The 22801-nt window shown below is 47.4% G+C and overlaps 2 protein-coding genes across 3 annotated transcripts in view; one reads left to right on the top strand and one right to left on the bottom strand.

The window, feature by feature from the left end:
* Positions 1 to 6067: 6067 nt before the first annotated feature.
* On the bottom strand, positions 6068 to 9336 carry LOC138510462 (putative nuclease HARBI1). The gene is made up of 2 exons (XM_069626147.1): positions 7773 to 9336; positions 6068 to 6530 (listed from the first exon to the last, which is right to left on the bottom strand). The coding sequence occupies exons 1-2, from the start codon at positions 8554 to 8556 to the stop codon at positions 6145 to 6147; spliced, it is 1170 nt and encodes a 389-aa protein (XP_069482248.1). The 5' UTR covers positions 8557 to 9336; the 3' UTR covers positions 6068 to 6144.
* Positions 9337 to 9359: 23 nt separating this feature from the next.
* The window catches only part of ENOPH1 (enolase-phosphatase 1), a 465841-nt gene continuing 452399 nt past the window's right edge, over positions 9360 to 22801 (top strand). Inside the window, exons 1-2 of one of the 2 annotated variants that reach the window (XM_069626148.1) lie at positions 9360 to 9614; positions 14425 to 14526. In XM_069626148.1, coding sequence (XP_069482249.1) covers positions 9525 to 9614; positions 14425 to 14526 — 192 coding nt within the window. In that variant the 5' untranslated portion in view covers positions 9360 to 9524. The remainder of the gene's footprint in view (positions 9615 to 14424; positions 14527 to 22801) is intronic. The other variant, XM_069626149.1, reaches the window with a different exon arrangement.

The following is a 22801-nucleotide window of genomic DNA, read 5'->3' as shown; positions in this document are numbered from 1 at the left end:
GACAGACCGGGCAGGCTGTTGGCCTGGCTATGCAGAAGGGAACACCCTAGACACCCCACCACCACGCTGCGAGATGAGGAAGGGAACACACATCACACGCAGCAGAACATAAACGACACCTTTAAACGTTTCTACACACAACTCTACTCACATGAGGAACAGGCCCCTCCAGAACAGATTACAGACACCCTTGATGAGATAGAACTCCATAAAATACCACCCGAACAAGCTCTGATATTAGATGCTGAAATCACGCTTGACGATATAACAGAAGCTATCCGGTCCCTGGCAACGTGCAAGGCGCCTGGCACTGACGGCCTGCCCTCAGAGTTCTACAAAGCATATGAACCCTCCCTTACACCTCTGTTACATGAGGTGTACCAAGAGGCATATGAGAGGGGAGTGCTGCCCGAAAGCATGAGGGTAACACTGGTGGACCCGGTCCTTAAACCAGGTAAACCGGCAAACCGGCAGATCTGTGCGATTCCTACCGCGATTCCTACCGCCCGCTAGCAATGCTAAAATATGATGCGAAAAATTTAACAACAATACTAGCCAAGCGACTGTCCAGAATAATAGGGGATATAATACAGCGATCAATGCGGCTTTATACCGGGCCGAAACACATCAATAAACCTGCGCGGACTACAATACATCATGGCCCAAACTAATGAAGACAGGAGCTTATATGCACTAATGTCCCTAGATGCCATAAAGGCGTTCGACTCCATCTATTGGGAGTGGCTGGTGGCAGTACTTAGAGAATTCGGCTTCGGACCCGGGTTCATTAGATGGGTTCAGGTATTGTACACCGGACCAAGAGCTAGAGTGAAGTCCGGGAAACACATATCAGAAGCCTGGGACATACATATTGGGGCTGGAACCCATAGCAATCTATTTTAGGAAGCAGTTTTTCGACGCTGGCATAAGACTAGGAGGGGTAGACCACATCATTTCGCTTTACGCGGATAATGTCCTTATATATGTTAGAGACCCACACCTCAACGTACCCGTCATGCTGGAAGTCTTGGACAACTACTCCAGAGTATCTGGGATCCAATTCAATAAGTCGAAGTCCTGCATGTTCCCCCTGGCGGCCCTAAAACACGTTGAGACGGAGGCACTTCCGAAGGTAGGGATAAAATGGCAAACCACCAAATTCAGATACCTAGGAATCCAGATAATGCACACCCCCACACTGATGCATGAACACAACACAAAGGCAGCACTTCCAACCCTACGCAGGTCCATGAACTTCTGGTCGCGACTTCCCCTGTCGATGATGGGAAGGGCCTCCATAGTTAAGATGATTGTTTTACCGCGATTCCTGTATGGGTTCCAAAATGTACACTATTATATCAAAAAACCCTTCTTCCGACTACTGGAATCGCTGATAAAGGAGTTCATATGGGGAGAAAATAGGCACAAAATAGCACTGTCGACACTAACCCTGCCATACGCCAGGGGTGGCATTCAGCTCCCTAACTTAGAAAAATATTACCTAGCAGCCCAACTCAGCTTTATAACTAAATGGCTCTCAGACGAACCTACCGATGAAAACCCCCTACTACAGACTATGAGCCTCCCTCACCACCTGAAAGAACTGGTCTGGGCACCACCGAAGTTGCTGGGAGAAACACCCCACATAGTCACCCTGGGGAGGGAAGTCTGGCGCAGAGCGAGGACACTCGCCCATGTGCAGAGGGCCTACTCACCAGAGATCCCACTGATTGCAGACCTATACACAGCGGCCACAGACCTGAAACAAATCAGATTATGGGAAAGGGAAGGGGTCTACACTTGGGGAGATTTATATGAGGAAGGCACCTTTAAGGAATTTGGCACGCTGCGGGACAGAGAGGGCATACACCCGGGACAGTTCCTCTGGTACAGAAGATCCGCGCCATGGCACGAAGCAAATGGGAAACATGGCCTGAAGAACCGGACACTGACCCGCTATTAACGCTGCTATACAACATGGGGGAGGGCTGCAGACCAATATCCCAAATATATAGGCAACTGAGCGATACACCTAACCCCCGAAGCATGGACATGAAAAGGAAATGGGAAATAGATATAGGCAGGGAAATGACAGAGGGGGAGTGGAACAGGGCGCTTACATTCCCCAAGGAGGTGTCGAGAAATCACCGGTTCAGGCAAATACAGATGAATGTGCTGCACCGAACCTACCTAACTCCGAAACGGATAGCCAAATTTAGCAAGCAAATGCAGTCAAACTGCACCTGGTGCAACAAGGAGGAAGCAGACCTAATCCACATGATGTGGGAATGCCCCAAAACGAAGACACTTTGGGAAAAGGTGAAACAGACATGTGAGAAGGCAGGTATGACCAAATACAAATGGACACCGGAGGAGTGCTTGCTAGGAACCTACCCCAGATTAGCCAAGATAAAGCACATAGTCAGACTTACGGACATAACGTGCATATTAACCAAACGAACCATAGCCATGTCCTGGAAAAAAACAGCCGGACCACAATATAAAGTATGGCATGGAGAAACGGAACAATGGCTCCTGGCTGAGACCAAGGCCTGGGAAGAAAGCGTGGCCAGATCAACAGATGAGTCCAGCAGAGCCTTGGAAGCATGAAAAGAACTCACTAGACATATGTTTCTCCCCTCCAATGACAAGCCCCCCTGAGCCAACGGCTTGGAACGAACATACCTGCAAGCCATACAGGGAGACCCGATGAGAGCTGATGAGAGACGCTACGGGCCTCTGGGAAGCATCCCCCCACACCCTCCAAACAACCTGATTGCCCCCTCCCGAAAACCCCTACCCCCCAGGGACGAGAGAAGCTGAATCACGTGAACACTGTAAGGAGACAGTTGTTACTGTTTGTTAAAGTTAAAATTAAAATGTATTTTACATGTACAAGAATAAGGCACAACATGGAAATATGTAACCGATGTTATTGAAAATGCCAATATACAAATTTTAAAATAAATATGTCTGTCGACAGTGAATACACAGCCATCTTCTCGAGGGGTGTTTGCAAATTCAACATCTTTCCTTTATTGTACTGTTCTACTTCTTAATATGTATAGCGGCATAGACACTTTTCCCGGACCCCAGGTCTGGGACCCAAGGTGCCGCCCGTGCGGCACCTACCGTGTCTTTGGCGCTTCTACCACTCTCAATACCCATTAAATTCACCCATCCAACACCTGCTATGCATGTGTCCTTATTCTCATTACACTGCCTGGTTTATTCAGCAGTCTTTCTTCTATGTCTATGTTTTGTTCTATACTATTTATCTTTTTGTGGACAAACGCTCCATAATTCCCCGCTTAGCAGCAGACACACTGATTTTTTTTTTCATAATACAGCACCTTCTAACAGCAGTTTCCACATCTCCTACACCAGCCGTTTTCAGTTTTCCACCCGCATCGTGCTAGACGCGACGTGGTCACGTGGTACATAAGAAGCTGTTGCCTGGACGACGGCCTAACAAGGAAGCCCTTTGGCTTCGCGCACGAGCTTTACTTGCGGGAAGGCATTGACAGAGACAGCTCTCTAAACGCCAGGTACGTCCGTGATAGATTGTTGCACACAGTGGCATCTAAACACGGTGCCCCCCTATAATTGCACGTTATATCTTTGTGTTTACTTCAGAACGGCAGGAACACACCAACTGCCCGACATTGATTGCTTTTAGCAAGTACTTCAGATCACTATATCCATTACTTCAGGCATTCTCCTGATTTACACACGGCTTGACAAATTTCAGGTAAAGCCTGCACATTTTCTAACTAAGCACCTCTGACTTTATTTACTTTGACTTTTACTTTTCTTTTCTACCATTTTTTACCCTTTCCTCACTGGGACTCTACCATCACCTGAAAATGTCCACACATGGTATGTTATTGTTTTCCTCATTATTTTTGCTATCTTTGCATTAACCTATGTATTGATTGTAATGCAATTTCTTGGCTATGTAACAGACTGGCTCTGACGAAGGAGATCAATCTCCGAAATGCATTGGCATATTTAGTATGTTTTTTTAAGGCTGTGTTGGCCGCTTCCTCACTAAGAAGTTATTAGTGATTATTTTTTTAGATTGACTTTTTTGTTTATAAACCATTTATACAACAAACAAGGCACAGAGTTATGATTTGTACCCATTTGGATACCTTATCTACACATTCAATGATTATATAAGTGATTCACAGATATTTTTTTGAAACTCAACATCCCAGGTTGGGATTAACAGAGAGTGACTGCGTGGCTAGGTTATTTTACCCAGTCTTCTGCTTGACACATCCTGTCACGGAAACACACAACCAACCCCACTGACACAAACCACATGAGTCCCCAATTGCAAACACAAGCACCATCTGCATGCAGACACACACACATGCATCACCGTAGAGATGCAGGCCTCACCACTGTGACATCTCATTGCAAGGTGCACACATCTCCACTACCGAGTGCACACCTGAGCCCCAACCACACAGCACATGGCACGCAGATCCTGAGGCATGTCTACCGCACGCAATCCACGACACCCGTAGGCCACCCAACAGACAGCATGGAGAACATGGCTGTGCCACAAGGATGCACAGACACTGCACCCCACCCCCAACTCCTGTACGCACAATGGCCGCCCCTCCAACATGCACACGACAATGCACAGGGCACAAACTTTACAGACATCAATGTATGTAGGATGTACCTTCACCCATGACTCATGCCCTGCCTCTCCATCCCCCACAGGCACAGGATCAGACAGCGATTCCAGACACACCTCAAAATCCAAGCCAACACCAGCACGCAGGAGCAAGGGGGATGATGACGGCACCAGGCCGTCCACGTCAAGGGATGGCCCGAGGCGAACCACCACCCCCAGGCCACAGCAGCCCGGCAAACAGGGCCCACGGGCCGGAAAACCTGAGGATCAGCCAGCTCTGACACCTGGTAATGTGCCCCAGCCAGGAAACATTGGTGCCATCATGGCACACATGCCAAAAGGCACACCGGCCCCAAAGGCCACGGACAAGAAAACCCCTGCCCCACTGCAGACACTTCATGTGGACGAGGAGGGTTCACCAGCGGGCAGCGATGTAGAGGGGCCGCAGTCTGCGGCCACAAGTGACCTAGGCGAGGCCGCTCAATCCGCACTTCATAGCGCAGAGGAGGACGGGCAACGGGACAAGGCCGACACAGCAGGCTAATGCATGTCCGAGGACATTGAGGCAACACCATCCCTGCCGGCCACACCACAGCACTCCTTGCGACATGGGTCTGGTGGTCGCAGCTCTGGGGAGGAGATGCCTGGAGATGTATTCAGCCCTCAAAGGAGTCCCACTCCACCTCCCGTGCAACCACTAGCTGGACCCACTATACAGGACCTAGAGGGCCGCATGACCTGCATGGAGGAGCGCCAGCAGGCCATGCACGATATGGTGAGACAATACCTGGCAGATGGGGAAGCTGCACCCCGGGCCCATCATGCAAACTCCCAGGCAGTCACCCGTGCTGTGTACCGTGTGGCCAGGCGGGTGCGCGAAGGTATGGAATCTGTGACGCAGGCGCTCACACAGTTGGCCGCCAACATGGCCCAACAGCATGCTGCACCGGCTGAACCACAACCGCCACCATCGGCGAGCACAACCCTGGAAAGCTCGACCCAGACGAGTCCCGCTGCGTAGGTCGCTAGGCAGCATGTGCCGGCCAGAGAAGCAACACCCTCCATCCAAAAGGGGCCGTCAGGAGCCGGACATACATGTAGGAGGGAGTCTGGTTGGACTTGGACTGGGTGCAGGGGCGTGTGGGGGAGTTGAGGGATGGGGGTGGTGGGTGGGGGAGTTGAGGGATGGGGTGGGCGGTGTGGGCAAGTTGAGGGATGGGGGTGATGGGTGTGGGCGTGGAGGGATGGGGTGGTGGGTGGGGGCGTGGGTCTGTGGGGGAGTTGAGGGATGGGGTGGTGGGCACTTTGTAGGACAACAAAGGTGTTAGGTACACATTTATACCTGTTTTTTGTACATAGTTCACATTTCCTTAATGCAACTGGTGTGCATATGAAGAACACATAACTGGACATTGATTATTGAGTGTGTGTGAATTTATTTGTCAACAGTGCCCAGTGTTCAACATCCCAAGTGCCTTGTATAACCCAGTACATCAGAAATATTGTGCAATCAAAGATTGGCGTACAGCACGTCCTTCAGGCACATTCTGCTCTGGCCGATATGCAGCATCTTCCCCATCCTCCTCCTCATCTTCCGGTGGAATTTGATCCATGTCAGGTGGCAGGGGTACATTGCGCCGGATGCACATGTTGTGCAGCATGGCACATACCAATACTATCTTCCCCACCTTTTCAGGGCCGTATATGAGTGCCCCACCAGACCTGCTGAGGCAGCGAAACCGTGCCTTCAACAGCCCAAAAGTCTGCTCAATCATCACACGAGTGCGTGCATGTGCACGATTGTAGTCCTCTTCGTGCCTGGTGAGTGGCTGCCTGACAGGGGTGAGGAGCCACGGCTTCAGGGGATACCCAGCATCACCTGTATGGGAGCAATTGAGATTTTCATTGTGAGTGTTTTTGGCATTCCTTGTGTACACTGGCTGTACATTGTTCGTGGTCAGATGCAAGAGATCTTCACTGCCAGCTATTGCCATTCAATTAGAGCAACACTCAGGTCGGTGAACCCGAGGTTGATCCACGGTAGGGGAGCATGGGTAACGTACAGATCATAGGGACCTTGACACCCGACACAGCACTCACACAGATGATGTCAGTAGGTTCATGATGTGCTCACGTGATGGCTGTGTTGTGGTGGAAGGTCCAGTATGCATGTAGGGCACTGGATAATGGATTTCCCTGATGTGCAACATGATACACGTTTTTTTGCCAAACATGCTTCCATACACATGATGGCACCATGTACATGTCCGTTACCGCCTTCACCCATGTGACCATTGCACAATGGAATTGGTGGTATGGTCCGCCAGTGTAGGGAGACAATTCTGTGATGGCGCTGAGTGTCAACTGGCATGGTGGAAGTGAGGTACTGTGTATTGGTCCTGCAGCAGTCGCACATCTGTCAGGGGTGTTTACCACTTGCTAGATTCTATTTTGTACATCCATGTGCCATTGTTTTTTTGGGTGTCCCTTCAGGTGCTGTGTATGGTATGGCGGTGTGCGGTGTACCTGTCGGGCAGAAGCAGTGACAGGGCATTCCCTGAGAGGCAGTTGGATTAGGCTCAGTCATGTCTGCATGACCTGCGCTGTACTTTGCTGCGCTCGTGTGAATAATGCATTGTGACTGCAGGTTGGTGCATTGTGATACCTGTGGTTGTGGTCTGATGATGTACCTTGTGCACGTGCAGGGGCGGATGGTGTGTTCATGGCTACCATTTACACATGGCTGTGCGGTCATGGCACATCTGGTTCCATTGTCAGTCGCACGTATCCCGTCATACTCATTGGGGTCACAGTGTTTGGCACCCAGGACAGTGTCCCCCCCGCCAACAACAACCTCCATGGCCCAGCCAGCAGACAGGTTACGTATGCTTGTGGTCCCCCCAACTACAACCACCATGGCCCAGCCAGCAGACAGGTTATGTATGCTTGTGCCCCCCCCCCCCTAACTACAACCTCCATGGCCCAGCCAGCAGACAGGTTACGTATGCTTGTGGTTCCCCCCCAACAACAACCCCATGGCCCAGCCAGCAGACAGGTTACGTATGCTTGCGGTCCCCCCATCCCCCAACAACAACCCCCATGGCCCTGTGGTTGGACTTACCCAACAGCCAGGCACGTCCTGCAGCGTGTCGTTCCATGTAGCAGGGAAGCGGGGAGTTGCGCAGCACCATTGCTTCATGTGTTGATCCCGGAAATCTGGCACTGCAATGCGTTATTATCTTGCCTGCGTCACACACCATCTGGACATTCAGGGAGTGGTAGAGCTTCCGGTTGCGGTACACTACCTCCACGGCATGCCGGACTACCAGCTCCACATGGGTGCAGTCGATGGCACCAATGACGTTTGGCATGCCTGCCAGTGCATAGAATGCAATTTTGGTGGCATTCACCTCCTCTGCAGTCCGTGGTAGCGATATGTAGTGCCTTGCATGTTTCAGGAGTGCATCCAGCACCTGGTTGAGCACACGGGAGAAACATGGTTGTGAGATGCCATGCAGCTGCCCCACTGTGTGCTGGTAGGTGCCTGTGGCAAGGAAGTGGAGCACAGACACTACCTTCAGCAGAGGGGGGATGGCGGTATGGATGTTGATCAGGCTGACCAGGTCATTGTGAATGAGATCCACAATTGTGCGTATTGTGTCCCTGTCCAGGCGGTACAGGGTGTGTATCTGTGCAGGCGTTAAGTCAAATGGACTGGCCCTTATGTGAGGGATTGGTGGCTGCCTGCGGGGTACCACTTCCTGCACTGGTGGTGTGTGCTGGCACAGTCTCACCCTCCTTCTCCTCCTGCGCCTCCTCTGCATCCCCTGGTTTAGTGCCTGCTGGAGTAGTAGCAGTGCAGGCATGTCCTCCAGCCCCTGTATGGCAATTGCTAATGGTATCATTTTGGACTTGGAAGGGGTGTGGTGTGCGGGTGTGCTCCTTTTGTGCTGTGCCTGACTCCATTGCCTCCACCTTTGCTGATTGTGTGCACCTGTGGCAGTTTGTAACACAGCAGATTTCTATTAACGCCTATCCTGCGATGCAACGTTCTTACCGGCATCTGGATGCCGGTAGGTTCATGTCCGTGCAGCACATAATGATCGCTTCCTTGGCCGGTGTTACTAGCACGGCTGCTGTGTGCCTGCGCCCATACCAGGTAGGTGCTACCCGGTCACTGCGGGTCCCGCTACCGGCAACGCGGGTCGTAATGCACCAGTCTGGTATGCGATGCCGGTGTTCACTTACCAGTATCGATATTACTGGAACGCCTACCTTGTAATGAGGCCCATTGTTGCTAGTAAAAACGCATAGTTGGTTGGTGCGGTAACGTGCTGGTAAATATTAACACGTTAATAATGCACAGGCCAACTAGTAATGAGGCTCAATGACTGAACAGCCCCCAGAATATCGTTCAAGATATTCATTCATGTTCTTTGCTGCTGACATGTCAGTAAAGAGGTTAAATGCAAAATCGCAGCTGTCATTGACCGAAAAATAAAGCAACCTTGAGATACTTCTAGGTGCAGCTCCTTAATGGACTCTTGAGCCATAATACTTCATTGACATTCCGACTCAGGCATTTCGCTCGTTTTGTTCATAATCAAGAGGACTCAAGGGTCCGAGGCCAGCCCGGCTCCAGGCTGTTTAGAAGAATCACGAACCACAGGAAACGTTTAAAGAAATGTTTTACATGCAACGTAAAGTTAAAGTTACGTATGATGGTGGTGGGGACACGTTGCTAGGTCCGTTTCTCTAACAGGAACTGGTTTCTACACCCGGAAATATGGCACACGTGTGGGGGCGGGGATTTGCCTTGGATTTTCCTGTACAGGCTGTTGTGTTGTGAAATCTCTGCTCCTTTTGACAGGAGATGGCGCCGCGTCCCGTAATGCTACCTGTGGGGACATCTGTTGTTCTTCTCGACATTGAGGGCACCACGACGCCTATCAGTTATGTGAAGGTGAGGGATGTTAGAAAAGCTGCTAGCAGAAACAATAGCGGGCTTTGCTAACGTGCGCTGCCTGAACTACTAAAATAACGTACTGCTAGAATAGAGACGCACACTGTCAAACAAACCAAACGCTGTTGGAGCATGCACTTCTGATTAGAGATGGAACAGGCTGCACTAGATCCCGGTCACGCTGCCTGAAGATGCATACTTTTGAATTGGAAAGCACTCTCAGTTGAATACCCTGCCTGATTAAATGCAAACTGTTAGCAAAGCTTATACTGAATAGAGGAAGCCATTTTTGGTAATTCCAAACCGCAAACTCAAAGATCAGGAGAAGGACCATGTAACGTGTGCATTGACTTTACAGATTTTTTTTACATACTCTTCTTCCGCCCCAGGCTACTTAAGAATATACTCGCGCAGACTCCTGTTTGTTTTGCTGCCATGCCGGTCTCTTCCTTGAGGACGCCTAGATAGAGATCAAGTTCAAGAAAGGCAATGTTTTTTGGGATTGCCGCGGCCCTTTGCTGCCTTGCATCGGCCCACTTAAATTCCTGCTTCCTGGTCACAGAGCAGTGTGCTGTACAGATGCTTGGCCATCAAACACCCACCTTGCAAATATGCATAGCTCTCAACCATTTATGTCGCAAAGGCGGGTGAAAACACCCGATTTTACTTTTGGCGGGTGAGAGGCCCATTGAAACGAATGGGCATGAAGGAGCCTTGGCGGGTGAGTCAGCTGTTTACAAGCGGGTGACACCCGCCAAAAGCGTGTGAGTTGAGAGCTATGAAATATGTCCTTATCTATTTCCTCTTTGCAGCACTCCGGCCCTCTTGGCTTGTTAATCTGTGTCATACAAACTGGAATGCAAAACTAGAAACACTTACATGCGCGTTATAAATGACCTATCAATATCATATAACCAGTTAGCTACAAGCTTAAATGCAAATGAGGCAGCCCAGTTTAACAGATCTTCCACATGTAACGCCAGGCGAGTTCTTTGCACTCATGCTCCTTGTATTTATTGCATTTATAGATGCGCACGCAGCCTCTACTCGTACTCATGGGTTTCTTAATTATTTCATCACCTCTATTACTGTGTGGGCGTTTGTTCTATTTAACCAAGCTCTTCATCTTCTCAAACATTATTCATGACAAACCAACGGCGCCTCGATTGTAACATAATAAGTATTTCCCCTTCCTTAAGTTTCACATTGCAAAGTGTCGAACACCACAGGCTTGTTTTTAACTCGTGCGTTTTCTAGATTACATTGCAGTCTAATTGCAGATATTCAGTCTCTCTCGTGCTCGTGATCTGTTTGAGGGTGAAGAGTACTTGATTTGCCTGGTATTAGGCAGGACATTGCTGGAAATCCCCAGGCAAGGTGAGTTGCATCTTTGCCCCTATTGCCCCAGCCAATCCCCCCAAAATAGCACCAGTGCCTTAAAAAGGATGCAGTGCATGGCGGTAGTGCGGTCTTCTCCCCGGGCTTCCCAGTTCCAGGCTTCCCTTATCCCCACCTCCCTCTGGCTCTGATTGGCCCATTGCACCCTCATCAAGGGCACCCCACTGCCTGGCAGCCCCCTCGAGGCAAAGGGCGGCTCCTGCATTGGCGGCTCCAAGAGGTCTGCAGGTGTCCGCAAAGGAAGCCAGCAGCCAACAGACACCAACAAAACTGTAAGTGTGGCATCGGTGGGGTGTAGAGCAATTACTCTACTCCAGAAAGCCCTCACCACTCTACCTTACCTCCCCATAATAGACTGCCACACTTAGAGAGATTAGTGACCACCAGCCCAAATCCACTCTTGGCTGGACTGTTAATGTTGCATTGCATCACACACTAACACACTAGCCAATGGTAACAAGTGCTACACCTATAGAGAACGGTCAAGATTAGCCTGCGTCACCTTTAGACAGGTATAATAATCTTGGATGGAATTCTTAACCTTAGCCTGCGTCACATCTAGATAGAAATGTGAATGTTAGCATGTGCCACACTTAGATTGAATTTTTAGCCTTATCTTGCGTCACATCTAGATAGAAATGTGAATGTTAGCATGTGCCACACTTACATGCAATTCTTAGCCTTAGCCTGTGTTTCATCTGGACAAAAATGTGAATGTTAGAACACTTAAATGAAACTGTGAATGATGACAAGTGCAACACTAGAATGTTATCGTGAGCGCTAGCCAGCCTCACATCTAGACAGAATATTGAAAATTTCAAGCGCCACACTCCGATGTAATAGTGAATGATAGCAGGCATCACACCTAGACATAATTGCAGGGACAGCAATGCCAACTAACCAATCCACTAACAATTTTATCCCTCGGCATACACCTCTCAAACTCTAACCAAACACAACCACAAGCCTAAAACGCAGCAAACCGCAAAAACTTCACTACACTGCAACAACATAACAAACCGCACATAGATTTGCACACGACGACTATCGACTGTAAAACACCCCAAGCCCAGCCAACGCACCCACCGGGCTGAGGCTGCCAACAGCACATCACTGCTATCTTGCACTTTTCCAGCTCATTCCCACTAACTCGCCCCCCCCTCCCTCTTTCAGAGCCGCCAGGGGACCACTTTGGTGGTGATAGTGCGCGGTACAAATATCCTTTAACATATTTCTTATCCATTTCCTGGTTGATTTAACATGTAAATTGGCATGTAGGCTGGTGTTTTATAAAGCGCAAACCTAGCTACGGAGCAGCAAATCGGCGTGCAAGTCAGATCTAGAGAGTATTAATTTTGGTCTTGAAAAAATTGGATGTGTGTAAAACTAAAAATGGCATGATGGGATACTGGCTAAAGTCCCAGTTTTCCAATTCCTACTTTACTAAATTGTGTCATTCTGGGCAAATCATGACCTCACTATGCCTTAAAGTAAAACCTACGGTCACCTAGCAATGATTTGTTTCAACTTGGACTGTAGGAAAAACCCTACTCAGACTTGGCTAATGGAGAATAGTGTTGTGCCATATATCATTTTATTGGTGATTTGTCATGATATTATCGCCCAATTTCCTACTTAATACTACTCTTAGCACACATCTCTCGTGACAACGTCCCTTACGTGCAAAGTGAAGTTCATTTCTATTTTATGTAGAAAAAGGTCAGGCGCGCACTCTGGTTCCAAGTCATTTAATTCTGATGTAAGTGATAACAGGGTTGAATCCCAACACAGTTCAAAAAATAACAGGGCTGAATCCCAGATGCAAATAGTCCCAACAATGTTCAAAAAGTACCAGGGTTAAATCCCAACTGCTACAGTTCCAAAGCACAATAGTTAGTTGTTCTCCTCCAAGTACTTTCAAATCTCAAACCAACTCCCCTCCAAACACAAATATGGCATAATAGCCCCGGTGCTGCTGCCTCTGGAGCCCGGGTCTCCTGTAACATTAAGTAGAAAAAGGTGGTCAGGCGCGCACTCTGGCTCCAGAGGCAGCAGCACCGGGGCTATTATGCCCCCACTTTGGAGAGCCATATTCATGGTTTTCTCCCCTCCCCCAATTGTGGGTAAGATTTGTGTTTGGAGGGGAGTTGGTTCCTGGTCTCCCGAATGAAACACTTGTGCCATCACTACAATAACCAGAATCCTTTGAGACTGAAATTGAAAAAAAGTAATTAGCAACACCTGAAAAGGAACACAGCTAACACAGCCTCCCTGATGAGAGTTTGAGACTTGAAAGTACTTGGAGGAGCAGAACTAACTATTGTGCTTTGGAACTGTAGCAGTTGGGATTTAACCCTGGTAATTTTTTAACATTGTTGGGACTATTTGGATCTGGGATTCAGCCCTGTTATTATTTTTTGAACTGTGTTGGGATTCAACCCTGTTATTACTTACATCAGGATTAAATGACTTGGAACCAGAGTGCGCGCCTGACCTTCTTTTTCTACATTTCTATTTTATGTTTCATGTTATGATAAAAACAGAAGAAAAATTACTAATTACGGCACACGACAAAATGTCCTTGTTATGCTTGAATAAAAGTTTTAGATAAGAGGTGGCATGGCATACTTGGCACAGTCAAGCCAGTGATGGTGGTTTTTGTGTTTGGGTAAACCCATATCCTTGAGTGCATTGTTTATTGTGCAAAAATAGAAAACACTAAGGGGTAATGCTGGCATGTTTTGCTCTAACAGAGCGATTTTTCAAAACTATTGGGCATCCACAGCGCACTGAAAGACTGCCTGCAGTGTTATGTACCTCTTTGTGTGTGTGGACAATTTTCTCTTCCATTGATGTGACTGTGGTAACTACGGTAAATTACCGCCTACTAGAAGTTAATTCATGAGGTATTGGCTCAATACCTCAAATGGACAAAGCACACATTTCATTCTGGAAAAGTAGTTAACAATCTATTTAATCAAAGTGGGCAAAGTTTCTCACACTTACCAATCACTTGGATAAAAGGCATTGCTTTTATCCAAAGCAGCGTTACCAGATTGAATGACATTCGACGGGCATGCAAGGAAAGTATGCATGTTCTGGGGCTACCAAACCTGATTGTGAGTATAGGCGATGGACCTACATGCATAATTTTTCTATCCGCTCCGGCTCACCTTCATCTGGCATTGTGGAATATGCATCGGAGTGGCATTGACACAAAGAGATGACTTGCTCTGTACCTTCTGAATACTGACCAATTTCCATACCATAAAACATTTCCAGGCCATTGCTCTATCACTCAATGACTGTCTGCAAACGGAGCTCCTTCTCTAGGCAATTGGTTTGTACCCAATCCCAAAATCCTTGCATTCTCATCGCCTAAGACCGTTAATCGTTCTTTGATGTTTTGCAGGACATATTGTTCCCCTATATAAAAGAAAACGTTGAGTCATACCTGCATGCACATTGGGAAGAGGAGGAGTGCAAAGATGATATCGGCTTGCTGAGGAAACAGGTTGGTTTCTCTTAACAAACTCATATTGAAGTACATTGGGCTAAAAAGGTCTTGCCATCCTGGACCTGCAAGGCCTGGTCGCTAGTTAGCTAATTGATGTCTGAAAATTATCAGACCTAACAACAAAGCAAGATTCATAGTTTCTCAAACTTTTTCCAATGACTTGTATAAAGCTAGCAGCACTTTAATTCCACAGTTACAATGTATGTCATATAAAACCAAAAATATGTATATTTGTTTATTTTATTTGTATTGCGCGCCTGGCCCTGTGGCATCTTGGCGCATTTCTTAGGTGTACATAAGTTACGGATAATAAACCATACATGGTACAGAACATAGTGACAGCAGAGTACAATAATGCGCAAGTGCAGCCAAAACAATGACAAGTGTGATATTCAATACAATAGGAGTAAGATTACACAAGGTTTACATAGGAATACAACAGCTAATGCAGCACATTTACAAGATGAGACAAGTTACCGGATGGGACTGGGTTTGGGCCGATGCCAGCTTGGCATAGTTTATCCTAGGCTGGTGCCAGCTTGATCCTGCTCAAAGAGCCAGATTCTGGCTTTGCTCTTGAATGAGTGATAAGAGGGTTCAGCTCTGAGTGAGTTGGGGAATGTGTTCCAAAGTTTAGCTGCTAGGACTGGGAAGCATGACCCCCCCCTGCTTTCTGCAGCTTAAATCTAGGCATGGACAGGGAGTGGGCTTGGGCAGATCTAGTAGGCTGGGTCGAGGTGTATAGTGAATCAATTGCCTAAGTAATCGGGGGCGAGGTTGGCTTGGCACTTATGAGTGCGTGCAAGTGTTTTAAGTGATATTCTGTGAGCGACCAGGAGCCAGTGCAGACTGCGTCTGGTGTCTGATATATGTAGTTTCCTAGGAATATTCAGAGCAGCCCTTATGGCATTATTTTGGGTTACCTGTAGCTTGTTAATGTCCCTTTAACTAGTCCCAAAGTACACAGCGTTGCAGTAATCCATTTTAGTCATAATGAGTGTTCTGGCAAGGATAATACAGTTGGCCTTGGAAAGGAAAGGTCTGCATGCTGTAATAAGTTTGCATGTGTAGGCTCATGCCGAGACCACAGTATTAGTTTGTCTCGTAAAGGATAAGGTGGAGTCGAGAGAGATACCTAAAGTTTTTGTGTCATTGGATACCTTGGTGTTGTTACGTCAATGACAAATGATTTGAAGGCCGAATCCAGTTTATTAAGTCACAGGTTGGATCCAAGAATGAGTAACTCTGTCTTTTCATCATTTAAACAGAGCCTGTGATGCACCATCCAGGCCTGAATGACTGTGTAGACATCGTTGCGGGCTTTTGAGTCTGTCTCGTAGTCACCAGTGATAGGGATGAGTATCTGGGTATCATCCGCATAATGGGTGTATGTGACACCCAGATAGTCAAGAATATCAAAGAGTGGCTTTGGGAACATGTTGTGAAGCGTCAAGGAGACACAGGACCCTTGCAGGACCACGCAAGGGACTGGTGACGGTTCAGCAGAGGCAAAAGGGGAGAAAACCCTCATGGTTCTGTTTGCCAAGAAGGAACTGATCCAGGAGGTGGCTTCATCAGAGAAGTGGACTGCAATTTCGAGGTGGTGGCAGAGAATTTGGTGGTTGACCAAATCAAATGCTGCCGAGAGGTCAAGCAGCAGTAAAAGTGCTAATTTGCCTTTGTCTTTTTTAGTTCTTTGATTTGTGTTTTTTAAATCGATAAGGGCAGTTTCTGTCCCATGCCTAGGACGGAAGCTCTCGGAGACCAAGAAGTTTGTTAGATTCTAGATAGTCCTGTATTTCTAAATAGGCGCCACGGTCCAAAATTCTCAGTAGAATGGAAACCGTGGTGATAGAGAAAGTTATCTTATGATGATTGGACCAGATACACGGTGTAATGGACACTTTGTTGATGCTACAATTCAGATCAGTGTGCCAGTCAAGGGTTCTACCTTTGATGTGTGTGGGTTCCTGGATATGATGGGTAAATCCTAGATCTGTTAATGTTCTGGCAAGAGCTATAGCTTTCTGGTCATTAGGGTCATGGTAACCTAGATTAAGGTCCCCAAGTAGTATAATTTGGGAGTTAGGCTCGGTGTTAGCTGCAAAGAGGGAGGTAATATTGTCAGTGAAGGTAGAGATGGGTCCTGGTGGACGATATATTAGATGCACTGTAGCAGTTTGATTGGATGATATCGGCAACTGATAGTAGTTCAGCAGAAGGAATCTGTTGATTAGGGATGGGTCTGAGTCAAGGGAGCTTTTTAAGATGAAGGCAACGCCTCTGCCTTTAGCTTGGTTAGTGTTCCTGTCACATCTGATGATAGTGTAGTTATGTAGTTATCAGGGAGGGCCAAGGACAGTGAGGGTCCAGCTGCTGCGTGCAACCACGTTTCAGTAATGGCTAGGAAGTCAACGTCTTGGGTTACAATAAAGTCGGCAATGTCGAGCGCATGCGCTAGGAGAGATCTAGCATTAACTAGGACTCCTTTGATTGGTATATCATTTGCAATGAAGGGGCTAGTGTCCTGACAACTGGGGTGTTTTTGTGGGTAGGTGTCATGGTTCTTGTGTGTTTAGGTACTGTTGTGAGGTTACCCTGGAAAGTGAGGGATTTGGTGTTGGTAGGATGATGTGGGTGTTGTGGTTTATGGCTACATCTCAAGCTCAGTCTGAAGTTCCTAAGGTGGAGAGCACATGGTTGTTTTGGTGTAGGTTTGGTTGTTTTTGTGTAGGTTTAGTTGTAAAATGTTCCAGCCATAGGGCTGGCGTGTTCAGGTAAGGCTTAAGCGCTAGGCATGGTGTTGTAAGGCTTGGTGCTGTGAGAATGCGAGGTGACGGTAGGGGAGGGTAGGGAATAGCAGCTCAAAAGGTGGGTGAGGCTGGGGGTGTGAGAGGCATGCAATGTTCTGTTGAGTTTTTTGCATATGTCGTGTGGGAATGTGAGTAGTATGTACAAGCGTTCAAAGCTGACTTATGATATGGATGGACGAAAGGAGCAGGGGAAGTATGCAGTATGTCCAATAAATCCAATGCATAGTGAGTTAAGAGATATGGTGAGGAGCTAGGCTAGCAGGCTAGGTTTCAGCAGTGCCAAGACTTGGGTAGGATACGCATTGCGATCTAGTATGGTAGCAGAGAGATCGCATCTATAAATACAGTCAAACAATTGTAGTATTGCACAAATTTGTGTCGCAGTGATGTAGGTAAGCAGTAGTAACCATCCACATTACATGCAATCGTTGGCTGTTAGGCAAGAGTATCGCACTGGTGTGATTATGCAACCGCCTGTAATTATCAATGTGGTTAAACGCTTTAGATAAGTGGTGGCATGCATTATTTGCAAGATGCACAACAATTGACTAATACGGTGTCAATGCGGTACATAGCCGTCTAGTAGGCTAACAGTGGCTACAGTTTGTTCACAGCATCTCACTAGCGTCTAAAAGGTGGTGTCAATCAGCGGTGCATACAACATAAATGGTCAATGATATATAGAGTATGAAACGATTGGATTAACAATGAAGTTAACATGCAGAGACACTTATAAGTAAGTAGCACCTTGATGGTAGTGAATGAAGGTTAACGCAGGGACAATATGTGAGCCTGTCGGCCAATATGCTCGGATACAATGATGAGCTAGGCATCAAACAGATTAATATTGTATCAATGGGATGAGGTAACTCTACACAGTATTCTCAATACGTTTGCTAGACAATTATTGCTCATGACCGGGAAAGGTAAAGATAGTAAGGTGGGCTAGTCTCAGACTTATTTGCACATAAGCAATAGCCAGATAGGTTGTTCGGAACGGGTGTGCGGTCTCCACTTGAGTTAGGGATGGCAACAATGAAGAAATCCAACGTGGGAAGAAATATGGGTTGCCTCCAAAATGCATATGCATGAGCATGGATTTAGAGACAAAAATACTGTGCCGATACCTTGATTAATAAATACTCTTGAAACAATGATTACATTAAATGATTTCAATTGAATTGATATGTTGCAGTGGTTTGATTTTGATAGTGTTCATATTACAATTCAATTTACTCTACAATGATCAATCCTAATGCATCTGTATTTCCAAAAGAACTTGCTTCATAGGATTACAATTCTCTTATTAAACATTTGGTTTGAATAATTGCACCAATAATCAATTTATAGAGCGCCTTACACCAAGGTGCTGATATATATCCTAATGATTTGAAAACTAATTCAAAGGACAGACCAACACAGTTCGCGTTGGGCAAGATGAAACCCCCAAGGCGTGCTTCTTCATGGCCTTATTCCCTCAACATTAGCTTATCACCTTCTTAATGATTCTCCCCCCTCGATCGATAAACTTATATAAAGCAACACATTTCTCATTACTACTCTCAACTGAGAGTCCCTAAATATGAATTTTGTGTTTCTTCTGTAATATTGGTTACAAGTGTCTTATGCATAAATCATTCTTCAAGCAGTTTATGTATAGGTGTAAGCAATTTCTATTGGTGGTTCCCTTTTGTGGCCTCGTGAATTATTTATACATTAAGTGTGCAGCGGAAATTAACTGGCTCTTGGGTTTATCCGTTGTATAACATGTCTGGTGTTCCCTTTATCATGATTACTAATTGTGATTGCTTCCTGCAGTAGCTCGCGCACAGTCAGAGATATCAATTTATGAGGGTAAAATGTGTTCCAGTGAGTGGCTAACAGTTAAGTCGTCTGGCATGTGCAAATTAGCTGCCCTTTTGGTGATAACGTCAAGCTTTTTAGCTGCATGTGTCACCTAGAGATTCACATGCTTTAACCTTGGCCATACTGGCATTCTGCAGAGGGCGGCCCTAAACATTGAAGCAATGGAACCCAATGGGGGCATTACCCAACCGGTAAGGCCCCCATCCAAGGATTCTATTTCTATTAGTACTCCCAGATATTTTTTAGCGTTACTGATGGCAATGGGAACTTGTTCGGAGCTTTGCTTTGTGTCAGCATCTGCGTTTGAACGCGGAGCCAACACAAAATGGTCACCAGTTGTCAGGAGTCACAATAGAAAGAGAAGACTAGACTTCTCGTTCTGTTCCATGTAGAGATGGCTGGCAGCCATCTTGGATGTATTGGAGACCACTGATTAGCATGCAATGCTAATGGTGTTCTCTGAGTATGGAAATTAAAAAGAAAATAGATACATAAACCTAATTTGGATTTGTAAAGCGCATTACAGCCCACAGGTATCGAGGCGCTGTTTCAAGGAGATATCTTAGTTACATTTACAGGAGGCCTTGCTCAAGGTTACAGAGAGCACGAGCCTAGTGGAATACAGTAATACATGATATATAGGTGATTGAGAAAACTCATTTCAAACTTCGACTAGAAGGGTAATAGAACATAAAAGTTAGTATACACGATCAGGCACAGAGTGTATTGGGATCAGATCTATGCAAACGAAAGCGTTTTAATTGCTTTCCTAAATGCTGTGTGTGAATCGATGCCTCAGGAGGGGAGGTAGCGAGTTCCGTTGGTAGCTGCAATGACTGGGAAACTCGACCCACTTGCTCGCGCCCTTATGCTCTTGGGGATGGTGAAACGGTTAGTGTAGGCTGTTCTTGTGGGTCTGATTGTGGAAGGTAGGCGAATCTTTGAGAGGGGTAGAGGGGGGGTGTAAAGGACCGGAGGGGGGTGTCTGTACTTCTGCTCTCTATATGGTAGAGGAGAGGCACAGAGGACCCCAGCCAAGATTCTCTATTATTGGTAACGTAGTCGAGCAATGAAGGCCTAGCTTCTCAGGAGGTGATGCAGGCTGGTTCTTAAGTACAGTGTAGTCCCCGAACCCCCACAAAGGAATGTCCACACACTGTATTACTGAAAACACAGGCTTTATATAATTAATATTCAAAGGTTTGTACACGATCACAATAATGCACTTTGTACTCGGAAATCAACAATGATAAATATATACAATTCTAAAGTGGTACCACCAATGTTATCAAATCTCATTAAAGTGCATCAACTGTACGGTTAAAATGTCACACAGATCAATAACAAGGGAACCATCAATAGAGATTGGAAGGAACGCGAGAGGGTTGAAACAATGGGCAGAATACTGGCCCCTACCAATAGACACAGTTCTGTGTGGAGATCCCCCCCACCTGGGCAACCTGTAAAATAAAGATATATAGCACAAGCCCATTCCATATATTGTTAGTCTTATTTCCTCCTATAATGTTTTTACCCCCCCAATGTACCTAGTGGAGTAGAGTTCTTCAAAGACGCGTCGGGGGATCCTTCTTGAGTGACTCCCTTTAAAGCAGGAGCCACGGATCGTCGAGAGGCGTCGAAGATGGTGAACTTGGCGTCGATGAGCAGTTCAAGGGTGCCGAGACCACGATGTCGATCCAGGAGGTGCTCCTCAGCGACATCCTGCGAGGATGAGGTGTGCGGGGCACCTCGGTGATGGATTGTTCCGGACCGCAAAGAGTTTCAGAAGAACTGTGGCCCAACAAGGGCGTTGAGTCGTCGAAGTCTTTGTGGCCTTCAGGTGGCGGGAAACCCACCGGCGGATTCTCCTTGGTGCGTTGGTCGTCCTCGACTTTCTCTGGCGGGACAAAACGGTCGACGTTGCGGACAAGGGAGTCCTTCGATTCAAATGTTCTTAGGCAAAGGAGCTGGCGGCTCCGGTCGCCGGCGGCACGGTGTCAAGTGGTCCCCACGGCTGGGCAACACAACTTCGACGGGCCTCCAGCGGTTACACAAACCTGCAAACCCTGGTTGACGGCAATAGACTTCGACAGCGGCGAAGTCCGGGTGCTTTGCTTCGTTCTCCTCGGCAGTCCCATCTCGGGTCGGCAGCCTTTCGAGGGTCTGACTTCCAGGGAGCTTTGGCGAAGGTTAGCGGTGCTCGATAGTCCCTCGGAGCACGGGAAGAGAGGGCGCCTTACCAGGTCCTCTCTCGGATCAGTCTTCGACTAATTCGGCAGCTTTCAGATCCGGTGGAAGCAAATGCAACAGCAAGTCGTCTTCTTCCAGCTGGGCGTCGAGGATCAGCAGTTCCAGTTACTCTTCAAGTGTAGACACAGCTTCTGAACAATTTCCTGTGATGAGAGGTCCCCAGATATACTATCCTGTCTCTCATCCACACTGCTGGGTCACACGCAGCAACCAATCATACAGAAGGGCATTCATGCAGTCAGCCAGCCAATCAGGCACACAGTGCATTCAGGCCATCCTCCTCCCTCTCAGACACTCACAACAAGGAATGTGGATTGGGACAAGTACCCAGCCATTGAACACTACACACTGCATTCAGGCCAGTTTCGGGCAGGGCTGTCTCAGTCTTGGTCTCTCATACCAGAAACCAGATAGCCACAACAAGAAGTGCATATAGGTCACACACTCAATTCACCCACGTCCCACCCACAGGGTGTACCCACAACATACAGTCACTGGGAAGGCTCCAGCCAGTCTGGACTGGACTACCCAACAATCGCCATATATGGAACTTCCACCCAACAGTCAGTTGGGGGAAGGGACAGAGTCGGGGCTACCCAGGACTTTGGGAAAACAAGGTAACCGGCAATAGAAAGCAAGAGGCCACAGGGGCCATCTTGTTTTCTATCAGGAATCAACTGATTCCAGTGGCAGGGCCTGGGTATCCCAAAATGGAGGATACTCCGAGCACCTGTCAAATTCAGCATGGAGCTGCCACCAGCCCATACCCTGCTCTGCGGGCCACCCACAGGTGCCCAAAAACATACACTAGGGGCACAGGATTGTACCCCCACCCATGGGTGCCGTAAGGGTATCCCATGGTTCTGTTCACCAAACCAAAAGAGAGAGAGCTGCACCGCCAGGAGTCCCACATGAACTCTTGCGCAGAAAACACGACAGAACACACGATAAAAAGGCAGTAAAGGACAAGGATACGGAGGCCCTGTCCCTCCGATGCATTTCCAGCATCACAGGGGGCTGAGTTATGGAGACATTTGTTGGAGAGTGTGCGAGTCTTAAAGATGATACGTTCCTTGATGGGAAGCCAATGAAACGATTTCCAGGTGTCTGAGATGTGGTCCCTCCTTGAAATGCCGGTGGCCGCTCTGAGAGCATTGTTTTGTACTGTCTAAAGTTTCCTGATGTTTTTTGCAGAGGTGCCTACCAGAAGGGCATTGCAATAATCAAGTCGGGACCCAATTATTGCTCTGGTGATGGTGAGGCAGTTCTGTTGAGTCAAGAATGTTCTGGCTGCAGTGATTAATTTTAAGTGGTAGGCCGAGGCAGATCATATGGTGTTAACC

The sequence above is a fragment of the Ambystoma mexicanum genome, chromosome 6p, assembly GCF_040938575.1.
Source record: "Ambystoma mexicanum isolate Mex_15411 chromosome 6p, UKY_AmexF1_1, whole genome shotgun sequence".
Classification (NCBI taxonomy): Eukaryota; Metazoa; Chordata; class Amphibia; order Caudata; family Ambystomatidae; genus Ambystoma; species Ambystoma mexicanum.
This window is presented reverse-complemented; position numbering and strand designations above follow the sequence as displayed.